The sequence below is a fragment of the Acomys russatus genome, chromosome 5 (assembly GCF_903995435.1).
Source record: "Acomys russatus chromosome 5, mAcoRus1.1, whole genome shotgun sequence".
Lineage (NCBI taxonomy): Eukaryota > Metazoa > Chordata > Mammalia > Rodentia > Muridae > Acomys > Acomys russatus.
This window is the reverse complement of record NC_067141.1, coordinates 30,987,996-31,012,870: the sequence shown is the minus strand read 5'-3', so window position 1 is coordinate 31,012,870 and position 24,875 is coordinate 30,987,996. Positions and strand designations below refer to the sequence as shown.

General features: G+C 49.5%; 2 protein-coding genes across 2 annotated transcripts in view; one reads left to right on the top strand and one right to left on the bottom strand.

Moving 5' to 3' along the window:
* Fth1 (ferritin heavy chain 1) overlaps window positions 1-1,929 on the bottom strand; it is an 83,158-nt gene extending 81,229 nt beyond the window's left edge. Inside the window, exon 1 of the mRNA XM_051146900.1 lies at window positions 1,908-1,929. Within this exon, the coding sequence (XP_051002857.1) occupies window positions 1,908-1,929 (22 nt within the window). The remainder of the gene's footprint in view (window positions 1-1,907) is intronic.
* On the top strand, window positions 1,167-24,875 carry Incenp (inner centromere protein). Its single transcript, XM_051146899.1, has 18 exons — window positions 1,167-2,067; window positions 2,462-2,575; window positions 3,790-4,538; window positions 11,880-11,931; window positions 13,038-13,095; window positions 13,218-13,335; window positions 14,752-14,803; window positions 15,199-15,313; window positions 15,385-15,519; window positions 15,984-15,995; window positions 18,481-18,590; window positions 18,663-18,783; window positions 19,098-19,217; window positions 19,910-20,082; window positions 21,128-21,401; window positions 21,574-21,675; window positions 22,118-22,268; window positions 23,592-24,875. Exons 1-18 carry the CDS (start codon window positions 1,928-1,930, stop codon window positions 23,804-23,806), a joined length of 2,811 nt encoding a protein of 936 aa, XP_051002856.1. The 5' UTR covers window positions 1,167-1,927; the 3' UTR covers window positions 23,807-24,875.

The window sequence follows — 24,875 nt, the reverse complement described above, 5'->3', positions numbered from 1 at the left end:
GCCCTGTTATGACAGTAACAATACTCCACTTGGTATAGGACTTTTGTTTTGATTTTATAACCAGGTCATAAGGCAGATATCTAAGCTCCCAGTTTTGTTTTTTGTTTTTTGTTTTTTTTTTTTTAAAGAAAGTAAGAAAATTGGCATTGCATTGTCTTTTGCCTGGTTTATAGACAGGTTCTCCTGAAAGCAACATGTTGCTCATTTTCCCATGACCCTCTCCCTCATCCTTTTATAGGGCATTTTAGCTCTAAGGAGGGGTTTTTGGAGTCTCTGGAGGGCGTATTTCTGGACCCTCATATCTTAAGCATGCATAACATAGTTCCATCTACTTACCTTTTTTTTTTTTTTTTTTTTATATTAAAGACAGGGTCTCTGAGCTGGGTGCGGTGGCGCATGCCTTTAATCCCAGCACTCGGGAGGCAGAGGTAGGCGGATCACTGGAGTTCAAGCCAGCTTGGTCTACAAAGCCAGTCAAGGACAGCCAAGGCTACACAGAGAAATAAAAACAAAAACAAACAAACAGACAAACAAACAAGACAGGGTCTCACGTAGTACAGGTTGGCCTCTAACTTGCTATGTAGCTAAGCATGGCCATGAAACAATCCTCCTGAAATCCTCAAATGTTGAGATTATAGCATGCACCACTGTGCTCAGCTCTACTGTACATTTACTTAGTTATTTGTATGTATGTATGAGTACATGCTGTGTGCAAAACTTTATCTGGGGACATGCAACACACATGTCTAGTCACCCCAGATAGGCAACCACGAAAGTCCAGCTTGGTGAGCCAGTAAGTTTTAGTGGGGTTACTTACAGGACTATGGGTGAGTGGTTACTTATAGGAACAGAAATGACTCAAAGCTGCATCACCAAGGCCCACCCAAGCATTGGTAATAGCTCCCAAAAATTGGGAAACCTGCAGCACACTGCACAGCCTGCAGCCCGCTCAACAGGTTAGGTAGTGTCCTTTCCAAGTGACTTAGGCTGCTTTCTGCTTCTTGCAGATCAGCTTGTCAGAGACTCTTCTTCATAACTGGGCTCCTTTGAGAGTCTTTGCAGCTCAGTTCTGCTTGGCTGAGTGGGACTCTGCTTTTATTGTTTACTCTGGCAGGAAGGGGCCTAGTGAATTTGTTCAGTTTCAGGGACTTCCTGAAGCTTCCTGAAGCTATTTTGAGTTGTTGACCTTCCTGTTTAAGGTTCTTCCCTGCAGATGGAATGACTCAATCAGGGAGGAAAGCGTTATACAACAGGGCAGTGTGGCATGGGTTGCATAGAGGCCAGAGGGCAACTTGTACGAGTCTCTTTTCTCTTTCTACCATGTGGGTCCCAAGAGACTGAACTCAGATCCTCAGATATGGTGACAAGTGCCTAAATCTGCGGAGTTGTCCTGCTAACCCTCCACTCTCATTTTAAAGAGGAAGTTGGACTTGGTGTCTTGATGATCTGTTTCTGGGGTCAACACAGGATGGCCATGTCTTAGTCCCCGTCCATGAAAAGTGGGAGGAGAGCCCGCAAAAAAAAGTAAACAAATCTGTATTTGGGTAAAGAGAGAGCATATGTCGCTTGGTGTTTCTCCTTGATCCAGGAAGGTAGTGCATGGTCATATTAAGTCCCTGAAAGGCTATTTATAAGTTTCTGTCAGACTTGGTCAGGAAGTGTGGGCCTATAAGGACAGTCATACTCTGTCCTTGTCCTGGTGGTAAGGGAGTGTCAAGACAGTGGGGCTACTCTAACATTTCCTCTTGTGAGGTGAGGCCATTGGGTTGGTGTTGGGAGTTCTGCATTGGCAAGTGGCTCTGTACTGGGAGAAGCACAGGTTGTGCTGTGTGATTTTGGGTCTGGCAGACTTTCCCTGGAAAAGGTCCTGGTCCCTAGCCCTGAGTTCTTAAGCTTTTTGTCTCTACCTTTGCCTGACAGTGCCGCCATGGGGACCACAGCTGCAGGGCCTCTTCACCTGCTGGATATATGTGACCAGAAACTTCTCGACTTTTTCTGTAATGTGAACAATAAGGACTTGGTGTGGCTCACGGAGATTGTGGAGGAGGCTGAGCGCATGTTCATCAGGTAAAGGCAGGGGCATGCTGGGCTTGTGAGGGAGCTGGGGTGGGTATCCTGATAGTTCAGACAAATAGCCTGTCAGGGTTCCTTTCTATGTGCCTTGTGTCATGGGGCCACGCTAGTGCAGTGGCCGAGGAAGAGGCCATGGAGCCCTTTTCCTGGTTCACTGTAGTTAGCAGTGTCTCTGAATGTGTGGCCAGTGATGACTTTTCTTAGCACTTGCTTCCCTGCCATATGTCCAGGAGAAAGCTCTGAGTGTCCAACTGGTGACTTCACATAGCTTTGGAGCACTTTCCTGGTGATGGTCTCTAGCTTGACTTGTCATTGCCAAAAATGGGGTGGAATGTAGCAGCAGTTCCCAGGACGCCTCAGTCAAGTTTACTGTCCTTGTACTTAACAGAGAATTCAACAATGAGCCAGAGCTGATGCCCAAAACTCCTTCTCAGAAGAACCGTCGGAGGAAAAGACGGGTGTCTAGCATTCAAGATGAAAACAGAGATCCCATGAGGAAAAGGTAGGAAAGGCTTGGGAGGCTGCGCTGGAGATGCTATCTGGAGACTTTGTGTCCTGGGAGTTTGCTCCTGAGTGTGCTAAGAGGAGCAGCAGCTGGAAGGCAGTAATGGCTGGTACTCCACACCAAAACTGACAGTTGAGATGCCGTGGGTAAATTGAAGTGTTAACCCAGTTCAGAGTACAGGTGTGATTTGCTGTGCATTGGTGGTGAAGGTGGATAACGGGGTTGACTCTGGACTTTGGAGGAGGGGAGAGTCACTGGAGGTGTTCCCAGGTTGCTGGTCCTCAACTCCTCTGTTGTTGGGTTTGTTATAATTCCCTGTAGGAGTGGTGGTGACTGCTGTGCTCAGGTAAAGATGCTGGTCATTGTAATCAGGCAGCCCTGGTACATATGTCATCCACAGTTCTATGCCTCAGCAGCTGTATGTCCTTGGAATGAATTTCTGTTTTCTCATCTTCCAAAGGGGAATTGTAAAATGGAGTGTTTTGTTTTGTTTTTTTCTATGTCTACTCTTGCTCTAATAATGACACAGAGACCTTTACACTTAGTAAAACCTTCAGGCTCTGTAGCTGGGCAGATGCTCAGCTATTCTAACCCTGGCCTGGCTTACGTTCTGCCACATGCTCTGCTACCCGCTATCTTAGTCTTGCTCTGGCATCTGTTTCTTCATCCGTGTTCTGTTGGTGACCTCTCTTTCCCTGATCTTCACCTGGGACCCCCCCCCCCCTCTGAGCTTGGAAGTCTGGCCTTTCCTCTCCTGCCCAGCTATTGGCTGTTTAACTCGTTATATAACCAATCAGAAGGTGCTGGAGAACAATGTTTACAACACACCAAGACAGGAGATGCTTCATAGTAGTGGCGGGATCCTCCAACAGGGACTAAATGGGGCCACCTTAGGGCCACCATCCTCTCAGACTGTCGGCATGAGCGAAGTTTTCAGAAGGTGTTTAGCACAGTATAACCACAGTTGAGAAGTTTGTGAATTTACTCTTCCCAGCAGTTCTATGATTACTGGAACTCACTGTCATCCACTAACCTACAGTTAGGGAGACTGAGGCTCAGAGAGGAACAAGTGGGGTCTCATGGCTAGAGGTGGTCGAGTCTGCTCTGGAGCCTCAAGGTTTTGCCTCTAGGGGGATTGATGTACTCTAATTTTATTTTGGCGGTCTCCCTGCCTTTGGCTTGTCTCAGCCTCTCTTCTGCTGCCCTGACAGGTTATCCCGCAGAAAGTCTCGGAGCAGCCAGCTAGGCACCCGGAACCTCTGCAGCAAGGACAAGGTGCAGAAGCCAGCCTCTGTTGAGAATGGCTCCCCTGTCTTGCGGCGGATAACCCGGGCTGCGGCAGCAGCAGCAGCAGCTGCATCTGCATCGGTGGCATCAGCTGCTTCCTCCTCCACTGCTGGGTCTCCCACAGTACCGATCAAGAAACCTGTGGTGAGGGTAAACGCCAGCGAGCAATTGTGTGCAGACCAGCAACTCTTTAAGCTTAAAAGCGACCTTCCTCCGTCTTCAGTCCCAGCTCCAGCTCCACTTCCAGCTTCCCAAGGCACCCCAACATCAGAGGAAGAGCCAACACCCAAGAAGTCAGAGGCTGGGAAGCTGGAATCTGTCACAGTGAGCTCCCTCAAGGCTACCCCTCAGAGCCCCAAGAACCGAGGGGTCGGGGCAGGACGTTCTGTTTCCAAGCTCAAGATTGCTCGGGCCTCCCGAGGCCTGCAGGACTCCCCAGACTCTGCGTGGCAGGAGCGGGTGCTTTCTCCCATCCAGCCGAATATTATCTTGCCCACCACAGCCAAGAGCCCTCTTGGGAACATTAGGTCAGTGCAGCGAAACCCGGATCCTCAAGTGCCACTAGCCACGAAGTACTCTTTGGTGGCTGACCAAGAAAATGCCAGTCGCAGGTCAAGCAGAAGACTTGCCAAGAAGGCTGGCAAAGAGCCAGAGGCCTCTGCTCGTATCATCTGTGAGTGTGGGCTGATGGTGCAGAGGGTGGTTCCTGGTGTTTGCTCAGCTGGAATGTTTCCATTAGTGATATAAATAGTTCTTTCTTTCTTTCTTTCTTTCTTTCTTTCCCTTTCTCTTTCTTTTTTTTTTTTTTTTTTGGTCTTTTGAGATAGGGTTTCCTGTGTAGCCTTGGCTGACCTGGACTCACTTTGTAGACCAGGCTGTCCTTGAACTCACAGAGATCTACCTGCCTCTGCCTCCTGGAGTGCTAGGATTACAGGTGTGTACCGTCATGCTTGGCTTAAAACATCATTATTATAATTTGTTTATTTTTATCTTATGTACTGTGGTGTTTTGGCTATATATGTCTGTATGAGGACGTTGGATCTCCAGGAACAGGAGTTACAGACAGTTGTGAGCTGCCATGTGGGGTCTGGGTCCTCTGGAAGAGCAGCCAGTGCTCTTAACCACTGAGCTATCTCTCTAGCCCCCCAGTGTTTCTCATGTGCATCTTTGGAGTGGAGCCACTAGCTCGCCTTGCCTGCCTATTGAAATGTGTCTAGTCTGATGGAGAAGCTGGTTTTTCTCCCTCCTGAGCGAGGCAAGTTCTCCACTACTGAGCAATATTGCTTAGCCCTTGTTTTTTTGAGATAGGCTGGCTTTGGACTCCATCCTCCTGCCTCTGCCCCCTAGTGTTAGGATTATAAATGTGCACCACCAAAGAGCTAAATTTTAAGTTTTTTGTTTGTTTGTTTATTGTTTTTCTTTGTAATATTATGTGTGTGCATATGTACACACTTGCCATGGTGTTTGTGTGTGTGTAAGTTAGAGGACAGCTTGTAGGAGTCAGTTCTCTTTTTCCACTGTGTGGGTCCTGAAGATTGAACTCAGGTTAACAGGTGCCTTTATCTCTGAGTCATCTCACTGGCCCTGAGTTTTAAGTCGCATTGCACTTTCTTCAGTTTAAAGTGGCCACATGTAGCTACTGGGTGATAGAGATCTAGTTCAGCATTGTTTTGTTTGTTTGTTTGTTTGTTTGTTTGCTTTTCTTTTTTCCTGAGACTGGGTTTCTCTATGTAGCCCTGGCTGTCCTGAACTCTGTAGACCAGGCAAACTCAGAGATCCGCCTGCCTCTGCCTCCCAAGTGCTGGGATTTAAAGGCATGCTCCAACTACCGCCTGACTCAACATAGTTTTGTAAATGTGGAAATAAGCCTAGAATGTTAGCCCCAGTGTTCTTATGGTCCTTACCCCGAGTCAGCATATCCCTTGGTCCCTCTTTGCTGTCTTGGAGTGATGGACTTAAACTCACTATCCCTGTATGTAACTCGTAATGGTGAAACTGCTGTGGAGATGTGCCACATAGGGCTTGTGGGCTGGTACCTGGTAGCTGCTTTCATTTTGGTCAGATCTAAGGCCAAGGTATGCTGTCCGGTTGGGAATAGATCTAGGAGGCACAGAAGAGAGAGAGTAGGCAGTCCTGAGTTAGGTTGGCTGCCTGAGGGGGCAGGAACTAAGACTTTTGGAGGATGGCTGTGCTCAGGCTAGGTGGAGAAAAATGTATTACTTGCTGTCTTGGCCAAGGAAAGGATTGCACAAAGCCTTGGAGACACCAAGCAGTGTAGTGATGGCTGCCTGGCGCTTCTTGCGACTAAACCAAGTATTCTCCAGTGATGAGTGTTGGGAGTTCTTAGGCACCTGTGACAATCGAGAAGGAGGCTGCTAGATCAGGTTCTCGCAAGATCCAGGTCAGAGGACAATCCAAGTTTCATAGAAAATGGAAAGTAAATCTACCTGGCTCTTGTAAGATTTATGGGGGAAAATCTGTCTGTGTACTTTTGGAGAGACAGTCTGGGCCATGTGCAGCACGAATTCAGACACGTTGTCTATTAAAGATTGTCAGGAGGCCTGGGATGGGGTGGGTGTCACAGCTGCTTCTGAGATTTCTTCAGGTCTGAAGTTGGTCTGGGAGGGGTCCACAGGGCTAGGTGAGCCTGGAGCTGTATGGAAGGGGTGGGAGGAACTTGAGAGAATCTCATAGACTCTTTTAGACTTTGCTGGTAGACATTAGCCATGTAGTTCTTTTTATTTTTTCTCCAGCTTTTTTCCATAAAGACATTTTTTAACTTTTTGAAGTTAAAACATAATTACATCATTTCCTCTTCCCCTTTCCGCGCACGTCCTCCCCTTGTTTGCTCTCAAGTTCATGGCTTCTCTTTCTTTAATTGTTGTTACACACACACATGCGTGTGCACGACACACAAATGTACAGATGCACCCTGCTCGGTCTGTGTAGTGCTGTGGAATGGACATGATGTGAGAGCTGACGACTTGGTACTGCACAAGCAGTTGTGGTGGGGCCTCTTGCCTGGGGATGGCAGTTTCCTCCCACTTTCAGCATCCCTTTGTCTGCAGTTCTTTGTTTAGGACTGTGGCCCAGTGAGCTTTCCCGGTCCATGCTGGCATGTTTTCTTACCATCCTTGTTCAGATCTTGTTTAGGCAGCCATGTTAAGACTTCATGGGTCTTCGTAGCTTCCTTGGCATTTCTAGGAGATGCACTCTGATGAAGTTTCCTGTTCTCTGGCTCTTTCAGTGTCCCCTCTCCAGTGTCCCTGAACCTCAGGTGCGGAAACTGTGTTGTAGATGATCAGTTGGGGTTGAAAACCACATGAGATGATTTGTGCTTTGCATTTTGATCTGTTGTGGTTTTCTGTAATGGCTTCCATCTGTTGCAAAGAGAAGTTTCTTTGATGATGGTTGGGAGCTACACTTGTGTGTGAGTATAAGAATATTTAGATTTCAGTTAGGAGTTAGATTGGTTTAGTAAAGTGGCAGTTGTAGGTTCTCTTCCAAGATCCTTGACCTCACTAGCCCTGGGTAGTTGGCTAGGTTTCTAGTGCCAGGCACGGATTTCCCTCTTGTTGAGTGGGCTTTCAGTTCAATTAGAGAGCTGTCGGTTACCTTTAAGATATGGATGCTGCTGTTAGACCCATAGTGTTATGGTGCATAGTGGTCATTGTGAGAAGCTCAGATTTCAATACTCAGTAGGATTGTTTGGTTCCTTACCTCTGTAAAACTTGCATGGCACTTTCTGGTAGTAGGAAGGCTAGTCTTTAAAGAGTAGGCATTCAGGTTAGATACAGCTTGGATCCTTCAAGCTCAGTGTTTTAATGCATGATGTCTTCAGTGATGAGGACTTAACCTTCAGCCTCTGGGGGACACTCTGGGCAATAGTAATAGGAGTCTCTTGGACAGCCTTGACCAACAGTTCAAAACGGGGCTCTCACACCTGGTATTGAGGTTTTTGTTAGATGGTTTATGGCTTTTGGAGGGAGTCTGTCAGCCAGGTGCAAAAATTTTATTCAAACTATGTGTATATGCATATACATAGATGTATATGTATTATATGCAATTTAAGTAAATAGATAATAATATCATCTTAATGACTTTTGCAAGCATCCTTATATTATCCTCTTTCTATATTGATCTCCCTCTTCCCTCCCGTTTTTTTTCTTTCTTTTTTCTCTTTAAGACAGGATTGCTTGGCCTGGCTGTCCTGGAACTCACTCTGTAGATCAGGCTGGCCTTGAACTCAGAGGTCCTCCTCCTGAGTGCTGGGATTAAAGGTGTGTGCCACCAAGCCCAGCTCCCTCTCTAAGTTAGAGCACCCAAACCCGTCTTTCCTATCTTCCCGTTCACTTCATGTTTACCGTGTATTCTCGTCTCTATACGGCCTTCCCCGCAGTCCTTTTTCACCTTTCTAGTTTCTGCAGTTACTCTAAGTTACATCCGCACATCTGAAGATTTGGAGTTAGGAGCCTCACATAAGAGAACATGAGACATTTGTCTTTCTGGGCCTGGGTTATCTCACTGAATATAATCTGTCCTAGTTCCATCCACTTACCTGCATATTTCATGATTTCAGTTTGTGTAGTCGAGTATTATTCTGTAATATATACCAACCCATCAATTGTATAGACATTGTGGAGGGCCCACTGTAGAGGCTTAGCAGCTGGATGGGGTGTTGGTAGGATGCAGCCCAAAGCATCCAGCAGTGTGGTTCCAAAGGCACTGCCATGTCTGTGTGTGGCAACATCCTTTGAATCAAGGCATATACACTTGGCTCCAGCTTGTTGTCAGCATTCCAACTAGAAATTGGTATAAACGCTACTGTGTCAGGGTTGTAGCCAATTTTCTTTTTTTCTTTCCTGAGACAGGGTTTCTCCATGGAGCCCTGGCTGTCCTGGACTCACTTTATACAGACCAGGTTGGGCTCGAACTCACAGAGATCTGCCTGCCTCTGTCTCCCCCTGGTGCTGGGATTACAGGTGTGGACCACCATGCCTGGCTGTAGCCACTTAGTGGATGTACCGACTTCTTTCATTGCCTCCTCATATCTGTCCTGGATGGATATAGGGTGGCTTTATGGAATTCATTTTGTTGGCGCCAACGATTAGCTGTTTCACATCCAGTGTGTAAGCCAAAAGGGCATACTCACAGATCCTCCCATTCTTGGAGATGCACACTGGCAGCAATCCTCAGGACAGCACAGTCAACCTGAGATGCATCTGCGCTGATGGTTTTGGTGAAATCCCTGTGTCCTGGGTCCTCTGCGGTAGTCTTATAATGTGTGCTGGTTTCAGCGGTCCACAGGGAGATACCAATAATGATGTCACGCTCATACTCAGTGTGTGTTTCTTCAAGACCTGGGCATACTTGAAAGAGTTGTTCCTGTCTCAGCAGCCACCTTTTCAAACTTTTCAGTGGTTTGTCAATTCCACAACATTTGTAGATGTGGAGGACTTGCCTGAATCTACATGTGCAGTGGTGACTATGTTGGTGTCTTTTCCTTTCCCAGTTTTGCTTCAAATTAGCAGTGGTTTTTATAACAGTAAACCTGTAGCTCTTAAGCATTGCCCTTCCCACTCCCCACAGTCTTCCCTACTCACGGCTAGGCTTCTGGGTTGTGTGTAAGCAAGTCTGTCTAATTCCAAGCCCAGCGATCATCTCCTTGGCGTCAGGGAAGATGAAGAGGAGGCAGGGACCAGAATGTGGAGGCACTCAGCTCCCAGGAGACCTTGGGTATACCTCTTCACTTCAGTTTCCTGTCTAAATGGTGAGGACATTTGCCTTGAATGTAGTTAGAGAACTCATCTTAGTGCTTGGGTGTGACACATGTTTAGTGACTCATTTAGACAAGTTAACCCTGGCCTGTCTTCCTAAAACTCAAGGGGTGAAAAATGGCAAGGCAGAGGCTTCCTGGTGCTTTTCTGATGCCAGGCTCTGAGGTGGGGCTGGGTGGGCAACTCAAGTGGTGTGTCACTTTGAGTTCTCCCTAAGGCAGCTTTTGACACATGTGCAGTGGGAGTGGGGGCCTAGGGGGGTGCTGGACAAACGATGAGGCGGGGAAAAGGCCTGGCAGTAAAGGAAAGGGGTTTCTGGAGTCTCTGGAATACAGAAGTGGGGGACCTGAAGCCTCCTGTTCAGGTCTGGCGTGCATTCCCCAGGAGGAAGCCTTCTGGCATTGTCAGGTGGGACAAGGGTCACTGCTGCAGGGTTTCTAGAAAGTCCAGGTAAATAGATCAGCTTCTTCATTCAGGCTTCATGGTTACTTTTTTTTTTTTTTTTAGTTGGAGGGTAGCCCCTGGCCCTTCCTCAGTCCTCACACCAGGCCACACAGTTGATGCTGGGCCTGTTCTGGCGTGTAGGGGCAATTAACATTCATTCCAAGAAGTCTTTGTCCTGTGGAACAGTTATGTGTTTGCTTGGGTGTCTTTTGGTTGGCTGACCTTTTTACCTCTCCCCTCCCTGAATCAAGGAGCTGAGGTGAGGGAGGGGGAGGAAGGGAGGGGCAAGAGAGAGGGGGAGGCAAGGGCAGAGGAGGGGAGCATATCTTCTGGCCATAGACCCCCTCAAGGTAGCACCTGTAACTTCCAGTCTCATTTTATTGCTGCTATGCCCCCAGCCCCCAGCTGGGTCTCATAACCCAGAAAGGAGAAATCTCTCCTTCTTGTTGCTGCTTAGTTCTCTCTGAGCTCTGCCAGTTGCTGCTCCAGTTTGTTACCTGTCTTTCCTGTTTTTCTTAGGCCTTGGTACCACCTATGTTCCTTGTCTGCCTTAGCTCTGGTCTTACTCCCCTGACCCAGGAGCTGGCCTTTTTCTAGCATCCCCAGAGCCCTTTTTTTACTTTGTGTCTTGGTGAGCATTTTTCCTTCTTCTCAGATCATTAACACCATCTTGCTCTAGTCCAGATTGGTGGAATTTCCTATGAAGCGCAGGCTGACTTTGAACTGTGGCAATCCCTCTGCCCCAGCATCCCGAGTGCTGGGGTTAAAGGTGTGAGCCATTGTTCCTATAATTAATACTTCTTCAAGGACATTCTTAATTGAAGCTGGACATTGCTTTACTGTGTGTGATAGGATGGTCGTTTGGTGCAGAAGCCTTGATGAGTGCTAAGCTTAGCCTTTTTTCCTTGGCTCTTTTGCTTTTGTGCTGGTTGGGCTAATGTTAATATAAGTGGGAAGGAAAAGTCACACTTTAGTACACTGGTGGAAATAGTTCAGACTGGTGGTTTTCCCAGAAGGGTCTCCCAGAGGTTGGAGAATATGCTTTAAAATCACTGTCCTGCATTCCTCTTCTTCCTCTCCTTTGGTCTTTTCTCTTTCGTTTTTTCTTTTCTTTTCTTTCTTTCTTCCTTCTTTACTTTCTTTTCTTTTTTTTTATTTTTGGCTTTTGGATATAGGGTTTCCCTGTGCAGCTCTGGCTATTCTGGAGCTCACTCTGTAGATAGGCTGGTCTTGACCTCAGAGGGTCTCTCGTCTCTGCCTCCAGATGCTGGGATTAAAGGCGCGCGCCACCACCCATCTCCCCTTTGGTCATTTCATCATATCATCTTTCACATCAGGTCTCTCCATCTGGACTTCAGCGTCCTTGACTTGGTCATTGCACATATCCTAGTTTACTCTATAAGATCATTTAGTGCTGGTAGGTAGGAAGACCAGACAGTGGCTTTGTTGGTTTTCCTTACCAATGAGGTTCCAGCACCTGGCCCAGAGCCCAGTACGTTATAGGCACTTGATGAATGTTTGTTGAGTGAATAAGCTACTTATTTTTGGGCCCAGTGTTATGTCAGACCTCTCTCCAAGATACTAGCCTAGTGAAGATGTGTGTGTGGGGTGCCTGCTAGGCAAGCTACATAATGCTAATATGAGGATGGATGAAGGTGAGACCCAGGGCACACTGAAGCTCGTGTGTCTATGAAAGGAGCAGTGATCATGTCCCTGCCAAAATTTCCAGGACTGGCCCAATGCCTGACTGGTTTCTGATGATACCTTTTTTTGGTTTGTTTGTTTCTTCTCAGGTCACAGTTACCTGGAGAGGCTCCTGAATGTTGAAGTGCCTCAGAAAGTTGGGTAAGTTCCATGCCAGTGCCTCTCACAGGGGTGAGCAGGGCACATTGTAGGAGCGGGTGGAGGTGACCCCAGGTGGAACCTTCTGCTGAGGCTCAGCCTTCCCTCCGTCATCCCATCTCTACATGGCACTGCTGACAGCCACGCCCCCTTAGCCTGGTGCCTGTGTGACTAGTCATCAAGCAACATGACTGTCAGGTCTCCAGTATCGCTTGTCAGCTCTGGAGTGTGTGAGCTCCATGCTTGTAATAAGGCAGAACAACCACTTAAAATGAGGTTGACTGACTGGGGTAGTCGGGGCCCCTGGGGTGCTTTCTGCTCCCAGTTTAGATGTGGCATTGCTTGGGAACAGGACGCTGACTTCTTGGAGGCCATGCTCTGCTATCAGGAGCTAGCCCTGCCTTACTTGGGGGCAGAGGTTCAGTACATGGAATGAGGAAATGAGTCTGGGCATACCTTTAGCTTAGCTGGCCCCCAGATAAGTAGTGAGCAAGTCAAAAGAGATAAGACTTTTCGGGACCCCATAGAGTGGGACAGCGCTGGGTAAAGTATTTGCCTGTTCTACATTATCGGAGCAAAGCCTGAGATACTCATCTTAGCTCATGGCTGTGTGACCAGTGGCCTCTGCTTTGGGGAGCAGTACATCATGATGGGAGTGTAGTAGAGCAAAGCTATTCACCTCGTGGCTAGGACTTGAAAGGAGAAAGGGAGGGAGGGGCTGTGGTCCCACAGTCACCTTCATGGGCACACCCCTCATAAGCTGAAACTCTCCAGCTAGGTCCCACCTGTTCAAATTTCCACTGCCTCCTAGTAGCATGAATACTGGGAACAAAGCCTTTAATGTGTAGGTCTTTGAGGACAGTCAGTGAAGATCTAAACTAGAACAGGGTCCCATCCCAAATGAGCTCTCCAACAGGATGATATCAAGTAAGATTCAGAATCTGACATTCCTTTCTACTCAGGAAGACTTTGGTGATGGCTGCCATCTTCCTATTCAGCATAGGCTGTTGGTTTGTGGTGCAGGTCTGCTCGCCTACTATAGGCCCTATCTTGAAGAATGGGAGAAAACCTGGATTTAGAGTTCTCATAGTCCCCTGCTTTGCTTTCAGCCTGGAGCAGGAGCCCACGGAGGAGGCTGAGCCAGAAGAGGCAGCAGAGGAACCAGAGGTAAGGCTCCCTCAGCCAGAGATGGGGAGGACTTGAGCCTTCCAAGTCTGAAGCTATGTGCCTCAGTTGTCCTGAGCCTCAGGGTCCACGTGGGCTTCTTCAAGCCTCAATTCTTCCTGTAGGTCTCCGAGAACAGTGGGTGTAACTTGAAGCCCCTCAGTGCCACCAAGACTGAGATAAGTGTGCCCACCTCAAAGCCTGTGCCCACTGGCCAGGCAACAGCTGTTGAAGAGCAGCAAGGTGAGTTGGCCTGGTCCTGACTCTTGGGATATGGAGCTCCATTCTTCTGGTCTGATAGGGCAAAGATAAATTCAACCTGAAGAGTCCATGATCTCTGGCTGGAGATGTTGCTGAGTGTCACAGGAGCCACTCTAGCTGCCTGGATTAGGAAGCAGAGGGAAGGACCTCATCTTAGTTAGGGTTTCATTTCTGTGACATCACAACCACTGCAACTCTTATAAAGGAAAACATTTATTTGGGGCTGGCTTACAGTTTTAGAGGTTTAGTCCCTTATCATCATGGTGGGAAGCATGGCAGTGTGCAGGCAGACATGGCGCTGGAGAAGGAGCCGAGAGTTCTGTAACTTGATCTGCAGACGGCAGGAGGGGGACTATGTACTACACTGGGCATAGCTTGAGCATAGGAGACCTCTAAGGCCGTTCCACAGTGACATACTTCCTCCCAACAAGGCCACACCTCCTAATAGTGTCACTGTGGCCAAACATTCAAACATACTAGTCTATGGGGGCCATATGTATTTAATCACCATAGGCCTGAAGGAGGGAAAGGTATAAAGGTGCCATGTCAAGGTCTTGAGGTCTACTCCAAGGGATTCATGAAGAAGTACAGGCTGGGATCTGAATGCCTACCTGTCCTCTTTCCCCTGGCTTGTTTTTTACTTCTATACTTCCAAAAGGGTAGGGTCACTGTGAGCTTTGGAGTTGGTCAGGAGCTTTGCCTGGCTTCCCAGGAGTCTCTCTGTGAAGGGTGATTTCCCTGGTGTGAAGAAATGGTACTGTAAGGTTTTGAGAAAGCGTCCTCTTTATGAAGAGGTCAGGATAGTTGCTGTGCTATCCTGAAAGCTCCCAGGACTGCTGCAAAGACCCTTTGAAGTACAGGGTGTTTCCTCTGGGTGTAATGTAAAAAGTACTGTGCCCTGTGTGATGACGCCATGAAAGGAACTTTCTCCTGAATACCGTACAGACTTTCTATGCCTGCCCCAGCTCTGAATAGTGATATGGAGATATATTTATTGTAATAGCGTTAGGCCTTAGCTTACTCTTGTTCCCAGCTAGCTCTTAACATAAATTGCCCCCTTTATATTAATCTATACTCTACCATATGGCTCATTACTTCTTTTTCATATGGCTGACTTTCTCTTTCTGCACATGACTTTTCGTGGGAGAGCAAATGGCATATAGATTAAGGCTTTAGTGATAACTGTTTTGCCTTTTGTGTCACAGTTGCCAAGTATTGGGGCTGGGGCCAGTATCCTGGGCTCAAGGTCAGTTACTGCTAAGGCTACGGTTTCTGTCATCGGCCACTCTGAGGTTGCCAGGAGGCTACTTATTCTTGCTGTAGCTGTTGCTGCTGGACCCCGTCCCTAAAACCACTGCCGTCATTGATATAACCTCACTGAAATTGCTCTCTTCACAGATGCCGAGCTTGACCAAACAGATGGACACAGAGAACCACCCCAGAGTGTCAGGTTTGCATCTGGAGAGGGGTGTGCAGGCAGCTCTTGTGTGAACCAAGGTGGGGTTCTTGCATAGAGACTGCGTAGGTATGAGGCCAAGCATTCTTAGCTTCTTAGCTGGTGTCATGACTTGATTTCCTGACTTAACAGAGGAAGCAGCTTGAATCTGTAGGTGCTGGCTTGTGAATAGGTGATCCTGTCCTTCTGCATCCTTCTGGCTATGTGACCTTTGACTGGCCACTTACCTTTTTCTGAGTGGGCGGCAAAGGGCTAGTCTATAGTTTCTTCCAGTCCAGAGTTCTGTGGTGATTGAGCCCAGATTTGTAAGGATGATCTTTTTGGGATGTAGTTGAGCATGAGGTAGGCTCTCAGGTCCTCGTTATGACATTGCTACCTGTTCTGGCCAGGAGGAAACGCAGCTATAAGCAGGCAATGAGTGAACCGGATGAGGAGCAGCTGGAGGATGTGGAGCTACAGCCCCCCCAGAACAAGACCCCTTCCCCACCCTGTCCAGCCAACAAGGTGAGCAGGTTCTTGCCCTTGCTTGGTGTCTACCCTGCCTGTTCCATCCTGACCCTGGCTCTTGTCTGTAGGTGGTACGGCCCCTCCGGACTTTCTTGCACACAGTGCAGAAGAACCAGATGCTCATGACCCCGACTTTGGCTTCCCGCAGCAGTGTCATGAAGTCCTTTATTAAACGTAACACTCCACTCCGCGTGGACCCTAAGGTAAGGGAGCCTGTCCCTGGTAGTGCTTTGCTGGAACTTAGGCAGTGTGGCTGAAGACTCTCTTAGTTTGCTGAAGGTAGTGTGGGTCTGGGTATGTGGAAGCCTGGCACCGACTATGGGTCAGTTAAAGCCTCTGTAGTGATACTCTCAATACTGTGGTACTCTTCAGACCTTATGGACCCTGGACTGTGACTCAGAAGCTTAGCTGCTAGGCTGGAAAGTGGAGGATTGTCTTAGCAGACCTCACACTGGCTGCCATGTCCACAGACGAGTGGTAGGCATGGTTTAGGAGGAGCAGGTGAAGACACCTTTACGTTGGGAGGGAGGATTGGGTTAGATGAGGTAGCAGTGTGTAGTTGGTGAAAGGCCCTGAGTAGATCCACTGCCATAGAGAGGGGCAGGGCCTGCCCTGTAGGACATTTCTTGGCATTAACTCTTGGTGTTTTTCTGTTTCCTCTCCACAGTGCAGCTTTGTTGTAAGTAAAGCCTTTTCCTGTCCCTTAGCAGAGCTGTACCTCGTTCTTAACCAAATCCATGTCGCCGTGTACTTGACAGCCCCTGTGGAAGCACTAACATTGCAAGTGGGAGTTAGGAAGGCAGATGTGCATGTGGGGGCACTGGAGTCAGCAGAGCAGCTGGTGGGATCCGACAGGCCTGGGGCTCTGCATCCTCTACTGTAGAGATGGCTGCTGCCTGCCATGCTCTGCCACAGGGAGGACACCGGGAGGACACAGGCTGGCATGGCCTGCAGTGCTGATCCAGGCCACACCTACAGTGCTTCCCACAGCCATCTCCTTCCCCATCCCCAGCCCTGGGGCCTGAGGGTCTGTGATGAGAACAGTGATGCCTCTGGCCCACAGAGCCACTGAGATTTATTGGGTCGTTAGCCCTGAAGGGCTGTGTGATGGGATAGGGCCGGTCAGTCTCACCCGAGCCTGGTCCAGCTGTGCAGGTTACAATGTAGCAGTTGGCAGTGGCATCTGAAAACAAGACCAGAGAAGCTGTTCTCTTCCCAGACCCCTCAGAGCTGAGCTAAGCTGGGTTGGGTCACTTGTATGAGCAAGAGCTTTGGAGAACCTGGACCTGGGGGCAGCCTAGAGTCCTGTTCCTGCGCCTGGTGGTTGCTTCTAGACCACTTATATCTTAGTTAGCGTCTGTTTAAAGAATTGAAGGTGCACACACATACAGTAATGTGGAGTTTTTTTTAAAAATTGTTTTATTTGTGATGTGTGTGCGTGTTCACGTGTGCGCATACGTGTTCCTGCAAGTACATGCTGTGGGGCATATTTGGAAGAAAGGATAATTTTTATGTTCTTGCATCTGGGGATCAGTTTTGGTGGCAAGCACTTATGTCTGCTGACTCTTCTCACAGATTCAGGATTTTTTAAAAAGTGAAAATGGAGGAGGTGGATACACTACAAGGGAAGAGCAGGCCTGAGTGGGTACAGGAGAAAGAGGAGCTGGTTGCTAGGGGCAGAGTATATATAGTTTTATGCTCTGATAAACTTTGATTGGCAGTTGGAAACTTTGGCCTGTGTAGGTGTGGGTTGTACATCCTATAGTTTTAACAATCTGTATGCCCAGCCATACATAGGCAGGAGATGGTTTATTGTGCGTTTCACCATGAACTACAGACAGGGAAGCTAGGGAGAAGAAAGGCACTGCTTTCTCTGGGCAGGGGTGTCTGTGGCTCCGGCCAGAGCAGCTGCTCTGTGCTTTGTTGGGAATGGGGTGCTGCGCTGCTCAAGGCCTGCAGGATGTCCTGCCTTGCTGAGGTCTCTAAGCCTGTGTGCTCCACACCCCGCTGAGCCCTTTGTTCTTGTAATTCCTGAGGAGAGGTGCCAAGACACCTGGAGGGCTTTTGCCTTCAATTCTTTGCCCTGGCAGGTGAGAGGGGCTCAGTAGCTGGCCAGTTGGGTCCTGAGCTTGTTTGTCCTCTTTGGTTGGTCAAGGTGACAGCATGTCTCCCAATATGCTAGAAAGCCAGCTCTGTGGTTTCGTGGGCTTGTTTTTTTGTGCCCGACAGTGAAGAAGGCTGGACTTGCTCCTTCTCCAGGCGGCCATTCACTTCCTGCTCTCCTCTGTATTGACTCGGGCCTTGCAGGTGTCATGGGCACTGAAGGCACTGAAAGTTGTCCTTTCCTGCTTTGGGGACCAGTCCCTGAACAGGGCATCTGGTGGGTGTAGCTGAGATACGAGCCTAGGAAGGTTGAAAGGTTCTGGGCCTTGGGCACATTTCCTTTCTTATACCTGCATTTTCTCACCTACAAAATGGAGAAGATGGTGAGTACTTCAGGGGATTTGGTGACTTGGACAGTGAGTGTGTGCACATTGAATGCAGGACTTGGAATGAAGTAGTTTTGGCTACAGGGCTATCTCTTAATGTGGTTTTAATAATTATTAACACAGGCACATCACAAGACGTTTGGAAACTGAAGGGTAAGACATACCGTCCATGATCTAGCTCACTAGCCTGTGTAACTGTGTTAACATTTGATGGTAATTTTTTAAAGAACTGTTTTGAAAGAGTTGATGTGCATACACGAGGGGTGCACATGCACACTCTTAGTGTGCGCTGAAGGCCAGGGTAGTGATACTGGCCTGTCCTTCACCCCCCTTCCAAATAGAACATTAGCTGACACTTTCTAAGCTGCCTGCCTTTCTCTTTGCAGTCTTAGTCTTTAGTTTCCTTTCAAGCTGTTTATATAATTATAATCAACACATCAAATTCGAGACTGCTTTTTCTGTTGTGTACAAGTCAGGTTCTTGGGAAGCGCTCTGTCCACCTGAAGGAGAAACGGAAAGCCTGTGCTTGCCTAGCGTGGGCGCAGGGTATGCTGGGACATGTCTGCCTGAGAGGCATCTGCTGCCACTTCTGGTTGAGCATTGATGCACGCTGTCAGGCAGCCTTTGGGGTTGCCAGGTGTCCTCATTCACATCCCAGTGGTCCCCGCCCTGCAGGAGAAGGAGCGCCAGCGTCTGGAGAGCCTGCGGCGAAAGGAGGAGGCTGAGCAGCTGCGCAGGCAGAAGGTGGAGGAAGACAAGCGGCGGCGGCTGGAGGAGGTGAAGCTGTAAGTAGCCTAGCTCACAGCCCAGCCGGCCCCAGCCTGGGCAGGCTCTCCTTGAACGCAATGTGCCCACAGGAAGCGTGAAGAGCGCCTGCGCAAGGTGCTGCAGGCCCGTGAGCGGGTGGCGCAGATGAAGGAGGAAAAGAAGAAGCAGATTGAGCAGAAGTTTGCTCAGATTGATGAGAAGACAGAAAAGGTGAGTCTGGCCTCATGGGCAGCCAGACCGTAGGTGGGTGGGGCCCTGGTGGGCAGCCTGAAGGTTGGAACTGGGTTCCTCCACAAGTCATCGACTGGGTGGCCTGTATACCTCTGCTTTCTGTCACACGGGAAGTCTGGCCTCAGTTTTCCCAGCAGCCCCTTATGAGTGGGGAGTTCTGGGGCGGTAAGGCTTCTGTGGGCAACAAGCAGGGTTTGTAGGGCCACGGGGTTGCCTATCACAGAACTCTGGGCTCCACTCTGCGTTCTCTGTGAGTGGCTGTTCCAGACAGCACATGTGAGTGGATTCTGCAGGCTAAGGAGGAGCGGCTGGCAGAGAAGGCCAAGAAGAAAGCAGCTGCCAAGAAGATGGAGGAGGTAGAGGCACGCAGGAAACAGGAGGAGGAGGCCCGCAGGCTCAAGTGGCTCCAACAGGTGCGTTTAGGTGGGGACAAGGAAGAAGGGGGGTAGGACAGGCATGGCCTCTGCCATGAGGACTGGCTGGGCACGCCCATTCTGTAGAGTAGATCCTCCTGGATCTTGTCGCTGACTTTTTTCCCTCACAACTACTAATTCTTAGCCGTGTGGCCTTGGTCAGGTTACTCAAGTGGATAGTGATATTGCGGACAGGGCTGTAGTTGAGGGCACGACTCACTAACGGATGTGAAGTGTGCTGCCTCGTATGTGCTGAGTGCCCTGAAGGTGCCTCCAAGTACTCTCCACTCTTGAGCCTTACGCTTGGAAGTATAGGGTCCTGTCTCGCCCTGGGAACGGGCAGATGTCTGTCACTGCCGAGTTGTAGTACTAATCAGTATGGGTTGTTTGTGTTAATGTGTGTTAGCAGCTCCACTGGGTTAGCTGGCTTGCCCATTGCATACCTAGCTCTGCAGGCTTCGCTCTTGTTTGTTAGAACTGCTGTAACAGTTGCTACATGCCTTTTTGTTCTGGTCATGACTTGCAAAACTTAACTTGTTAAGGAGTCTGGCAGCTCAGTCCTAGCTGACGATGGTGGTGGCCAGGGCCTTAGGAACCCAGGCTGTGGGCAGGAGCAAGTCCCTTGGCTAGCTTCTCCTTATGGGTTCACGCCTGGCTCGAGTGTCCTGAACTTCCTCGTGTTACCGACTCAGGAGGAAGAGGAACGGCGACATCAAGAGATGCTACAGCGGAAGAAGGAGGAGGAACAGGCACGCCGCAAGGCAGCAGAGGCCAGGCGGCTGGCAGAGCAGCAGGAGCAGGAGCGGCAGCTGGCTGAGCAGGAGCGGCGGAGGGAGCAGGAACGCAGGGAGCAGGAGCGCAGGCGGTGAGGCCACCCCTGACCATTTACTGCTGCCCTGTGTTGGGAGTTAGAGGCAGCATGACCATTGCTTCTTGGCAGCTCTCATCTTCACTTGAAGGTTGTCAGGCTTTCCCTTGGCTTCAAAACCACAAGCCTCTGTCTGGCGGATCACCAAATAGGGTGTATGTTAGCTGTGGGAAGATTCAAGGGTTAAAGCTAGGGGTCACTCCATGTTTTATACTGCTTCAGCCAAATGTGCCGACTCCTTTGGTGCCTTTTTCTTAGTGGATAAAGCAGGTGGGGGACTCCTAGGACAGCCTAGGACCTCTCCGTGGGGCTGCCACAGGCATTGTGAGCAGGAGGGAGGCTTGTAGTGCAGTCTAGGACATCAAGCGTCTTTAGCTCTCGCCCTCTGCTTCCCTTGGTGGTGATGGTAACCCAGTGAGGTTTTCCTCTCTCTGACATTTATTAGGACAGTGCCCACATGTGTATGCAGACCCACGGGCTCAGCAGCAGTTTCCTTTTGTGCCCCACTCCTGAAAAACTCTGTCTTTGTGATGGGTACATGCTTAATGGATAAGTGAGGTTTCAGCTAGAGGGCTGGTCTCGCAGGGCTGTATAGGGCGAATATAGATCGACACGTGTTGCTGGTCTTCTGGGTAGAGTCAGAGGTCAGAGTCTGGGAGGGGACTGGTGGTGGCAGCTATTGTGGCTTCAGAGCTGGGTGGTGAGCACTGTATTAGCACTGAGGGGTCATGGATGGGGTGTTGTAGTTGGTAGCTCTGAGGGTTGCTCTAAGCTACCCGCTCTGCAAGTTTTCTTATTTAATCCTTCCTTGAAACTCTTACGGCACAGAAACTGTCATCGTTATGGAGGAAGCTGCTGTGAAAGGGAAGCTAAGTGACTTGTTCCAGGTCAAGCTCATGAGTGTGGAGTGATGGCACAGCCCATCCTCAGCTCTCCCACTCTGTGGTCTGCTGTGGTGGTTGTGGCAAGGCTGGAGGAAAGACACTACTCTTCCCACTGTGAAAGAGAAAGGGCAGGCTCCGACACCTCACTGGTTTTGAAGTGTGGGGCTGTGTCTTATTCCAAAGTCAGCCTCAGAATCTTGCTTTTGGAGAGTTCAGCTGTTGGCTCTAAGCTGGTGTCCGATTCTACTGTTCCATTCTTTAAAGGCATGTCCACCAAGTCTAGCTTCCCTTTCTGGGATAGGAACAGGGCTAGGGCCCCACTACTGGCCTGACAGATTCTTGGTGGTCCTCAGGGAGATGCAGGAGAGAGAGAAAGCCCTGCGGCTGCAGAAGGAACGACTTCAGAGGGAACTGGAAGAGAAGAAGAAGAAGGTAGGTGTGCTGGGAGAACGGGCTTCCTGCGGGCTCTGTGCCGAGCTGTGAGCTGAGAGCTTTGGGAAGCATGGCCTAGCCTCTAGAGACAGGCCTGCCTTGCCACATGGGGTAGTACTGTGGCAAGAGGAACGGGGAGACACATAATATCTTGTTGCTGGCTGGGTTCCAGGAAGAGCAGCAGCGCCTGGCTGAGCAGCGACTGCAGGAGGCGAAGAAAGTCAAGGAGGCAGCGGCAGCCAGCAAGGTCCTGAACGTGACAGTGGATGTGCAGGTGAGGCCTATGCCCCCGCTGGGAGGGGCTCTATCCCGTTCTCCACTTGCTTACAAGCTCAGACTGTGTGTTAGCGCCGGAGGAAAGAGAGCAAGTCACTTAGTTGTTGTTCCTTTTCTTTTTCTCTTCTTCTTGGTGACAGAGTCTGGCTGTATAACCCAGGGTGACCTTAAATTTGGAATCCTTTTATCTTAACCTCCTAGTTACAGGGATTAAAGGAGCTTCCATGGTGGAGGGCTAGTTGAAGATCATGGTGTGGCTTGAAGCATCTCTGAGGGAGGGCGTAATACAAAGTGCTTTATGTTCCCTGACTTGTTAAAATGAAAAAGTGACCCTAAAGCTTTTCTTTTTTCTTCTCCTTAAGAAGTGAGGGGCAATGACTAGAGTGACAGTGTCCTCTAGGAACTCAGAGGTGTTAATGACCATGCTAATTTTCTTCTAGTCTCCTGTTTGTACCTCTTATCAAATGACTCCACAAGGACCCAAATCTGTTCCCAAGATCAGCACAGATGACTATGGGATGGACCTAAATAGCGATGACTCCACAGATGATGAAGCCAATCCCCGGAAACCCATCCCTTCCTGGGCCAAAGGTGAGCAGAGCCCAGAGCTTCTCAGGAGCTTGGGGCTGTCTCCCTTCTTCGCCTTTGTTGGGTGTGGAAGTGGCGGCTCTGCTGCTGCAGGTGTGCTAGGGCCCAGTCAGGGCCTTACGGCGTTGACCTGAGAGCCCTAGGTTGGTCTTTGAGCGTGCACCTAGAGGTAGGGGGCTACTCTGGCCTGAAGGCCTCTCTGAGGGTATAGTATGAAAAGTGTTGCGTTCCATTGCATTGAGTGTAGCTGTGTCTGGCTCAAGCAAAGCATGTTGCTAGGTAGTCTGACATACCCCTCCTCAGAGTCTGTCTGGCTCAGCAGGCTCATGAGGCTTGGACCTGAGTAAGCACCCATGGGTGAGCATAGAACTGAGCATGTAGCAGGATTTGGTTAGAATGCTGAGAGCTAGGAAGGCCGTGACAAAGGGCATTTGCACTCAAGCAGGATTTGTCTTGAGTCTTGGGGTCTTGGATTTATACAGTGGCCTGGGTGGGGAGGGGGGTGGTGTCTCTGGCCTGGGTGTGAGGGCCCGCTAGGTTGCTTTTTAGGATTTGCTGAGCTGGAGGTTAGAGATGGTGCTGACTTTAAATCCCACAGTGGGTCAGCACTCGACAGACAAGCTGAGCTTGTTTGAACCCCACAGTATCTAGAATCTTCCCCCCTAAGCCACTGGTGACTGACTTGTATCGAGCCACTTGAGCAGCAAGCATGGCCAGAGTGGTCAGCAAAGTTGCCTGATGGTTGGCCTTAGATAGATTGCTTAGTGTCTGTATCTGAAGAGGACGTGAGTGATATGAAGACCCAACTGAGATGATGATCGTGAGTGAAGTGATTTAGGAACAGACCTGTTGGGGAGCAAGCCCTGGGTGTGTGTTCCCTTCTGACCCCCTAGAGTCTTCCTTAGCCTCACTGGCAGGGCTGTGCCTCCCTCAGCTCTCAGCCTGCATGCTCTCCCTTAGGGTCTGCAAGATTGGTGGGAGTAGCTAGGCAAGGAGGCTTAAGATGTAGGGACAGGCTTGTCTTCACACCCCGCTCTGCCATTCATCTCCCATGTACCTTGGGACAACTCTCTACAAAATGGGGAGGATAAAGTTTTGCCTAAGCCAACTTCTGGGGTACTTTGTTTGGGTTCAGCTGCTAGAAGGTGGAGGTAAGAGCATGATTGTTGTTGGGTGGGGGTGGGCAGGAGGAGGCCTCCAGAGGAGCAGATAGAGTGGGGCAGGGCATGCTGCTGTGGAGAGGGTTGCTGGACTCTGGGCAGGTGCAGGGCTCAGGGCAGCTCCTGGAGAGTGCCAGGCAGTGATCCAGGCCTCTGGTTTCTTCAGGTACCCAGCTCAGCCAGGCCGTCATCCATCAGTACTACCACCCCCCAGACCTGCTGGAGCTCTTCGGAACTATTCTCCCATTGGACTTGGAGAAAATATTTGATAAGAACAAGCCCCGCTACCACAAGCGCACTAGCTCTGCTGTTTGGAGCTCACCTCCCCTGAAAGCCACCAGGGTCCCCAGCAGCCTGGCCTGTAGCCTGAAGAAGCCATGAGACAGGCCCTCAGCCCTCTTGACAGTACAGGGCCCATGTGTGTCTGTGTGTCTTGTCTGTCACTCTGTCTCTCTCTTTGTTGGGCTGGCTCCATTCTGTCTGACATATCATTGTTCAGGTGGACATCAGTGTCCTTTGCTTATCAGGTGTCCCTGGACCATTTGGAGGATGGGCTTGATGGGTGGCCGGGCAAGAACCAGGCTCAGCATTGATCGGTCTGTAGGCAGTACTCTGTAAATAGATAGATAAAATTCCGTTGGATTTTAGTTCCTAGTGTTTGTGAGGTAGTTTAATAAAGTCTATACCTGGAAGCCTGCTGTGGACATTGTGAAGACTAGGGCCTTCAGTGGAATGCTCATCTGCAGCAGGGTGTCTTGGGCCTTTACCTGCAGTGTGCCTCAGAATCATTTGGTTGGGCCTGATGTGGTCCCTTCTAGAGGTTCTGATGCCAGACAGCCCATGGAAACAGGTCAGCATGTCCTGATAGGGCAATCGAACATGCTTCCTGTTTGTAAATGGAGCCTACTCTGTGGGAGAGTCCTGGCTGTGACACAGCTCTGTATCCTAGCCCCTCACCCTGACTGCTCCTCAGGTTCAGCCGTGCTCGCTGCATGGGAGCAGAAGGACTTGAGAAAGTCCTTGTGCTAGGATCTAGTCAGGAAAGGAATGCCCCTCAAGACGATGTTGGGACCTGTGCTTGCAGATACAAAACCACCGGCTACTAAGTAAATATTTAGCTTGGTGAAGGGTGGCTTTGGTCCTGACAGCTCCTTGATTTTTTTTTTTTTTCCCCTAGAATTGGGGCTACCCTCATGTGGTTGACAGGCCAAATTAAATCACAGTTGTTTTGGACACACTTACAGTAAAGGCAGTTTGTTTTCCCATTACCTCCAGCTGCTCTACTCCTGGTGGCACTTATGTGGCCTGGAAACTTGTTCAGAGGACCTTGGCCAATTTTGCTTTAGGTCAAAATACAGACCAAATACAAATGCAGTAGTGTTTTAAACAGTGAGGAAACGGGTGGCCCCTGGGATTGTGGAGGTTGGTGGCTGTTGAGCGGTGCTTGCTG

Excerpts from the sequence above, each read along its gene's own strand:
- Incenp (XM_051146899.1), top strand. The coding sequence starts at position 1,928 with ATGGGGACCACAGCTGCAGGGCCTCTTCACCTGCTGGATATATGTGAC. Across the intron at positions 13,336-14,751 it reads AGCTGTTGAAGAGCAGCAAG|ATGCCGAGCTTGACCAAACA; the intron begins GTGAGTTGGCCT and ends CTCTCTTCACAG. Across the intron at positions 20,083-21,127 it reads AGGGAGCAGGAGCGCAGGCG|TGTGGGGCTGTGTCTTATTC; the intron begins GTGAGGCCACCC and ends CTGGTTTTGAAG.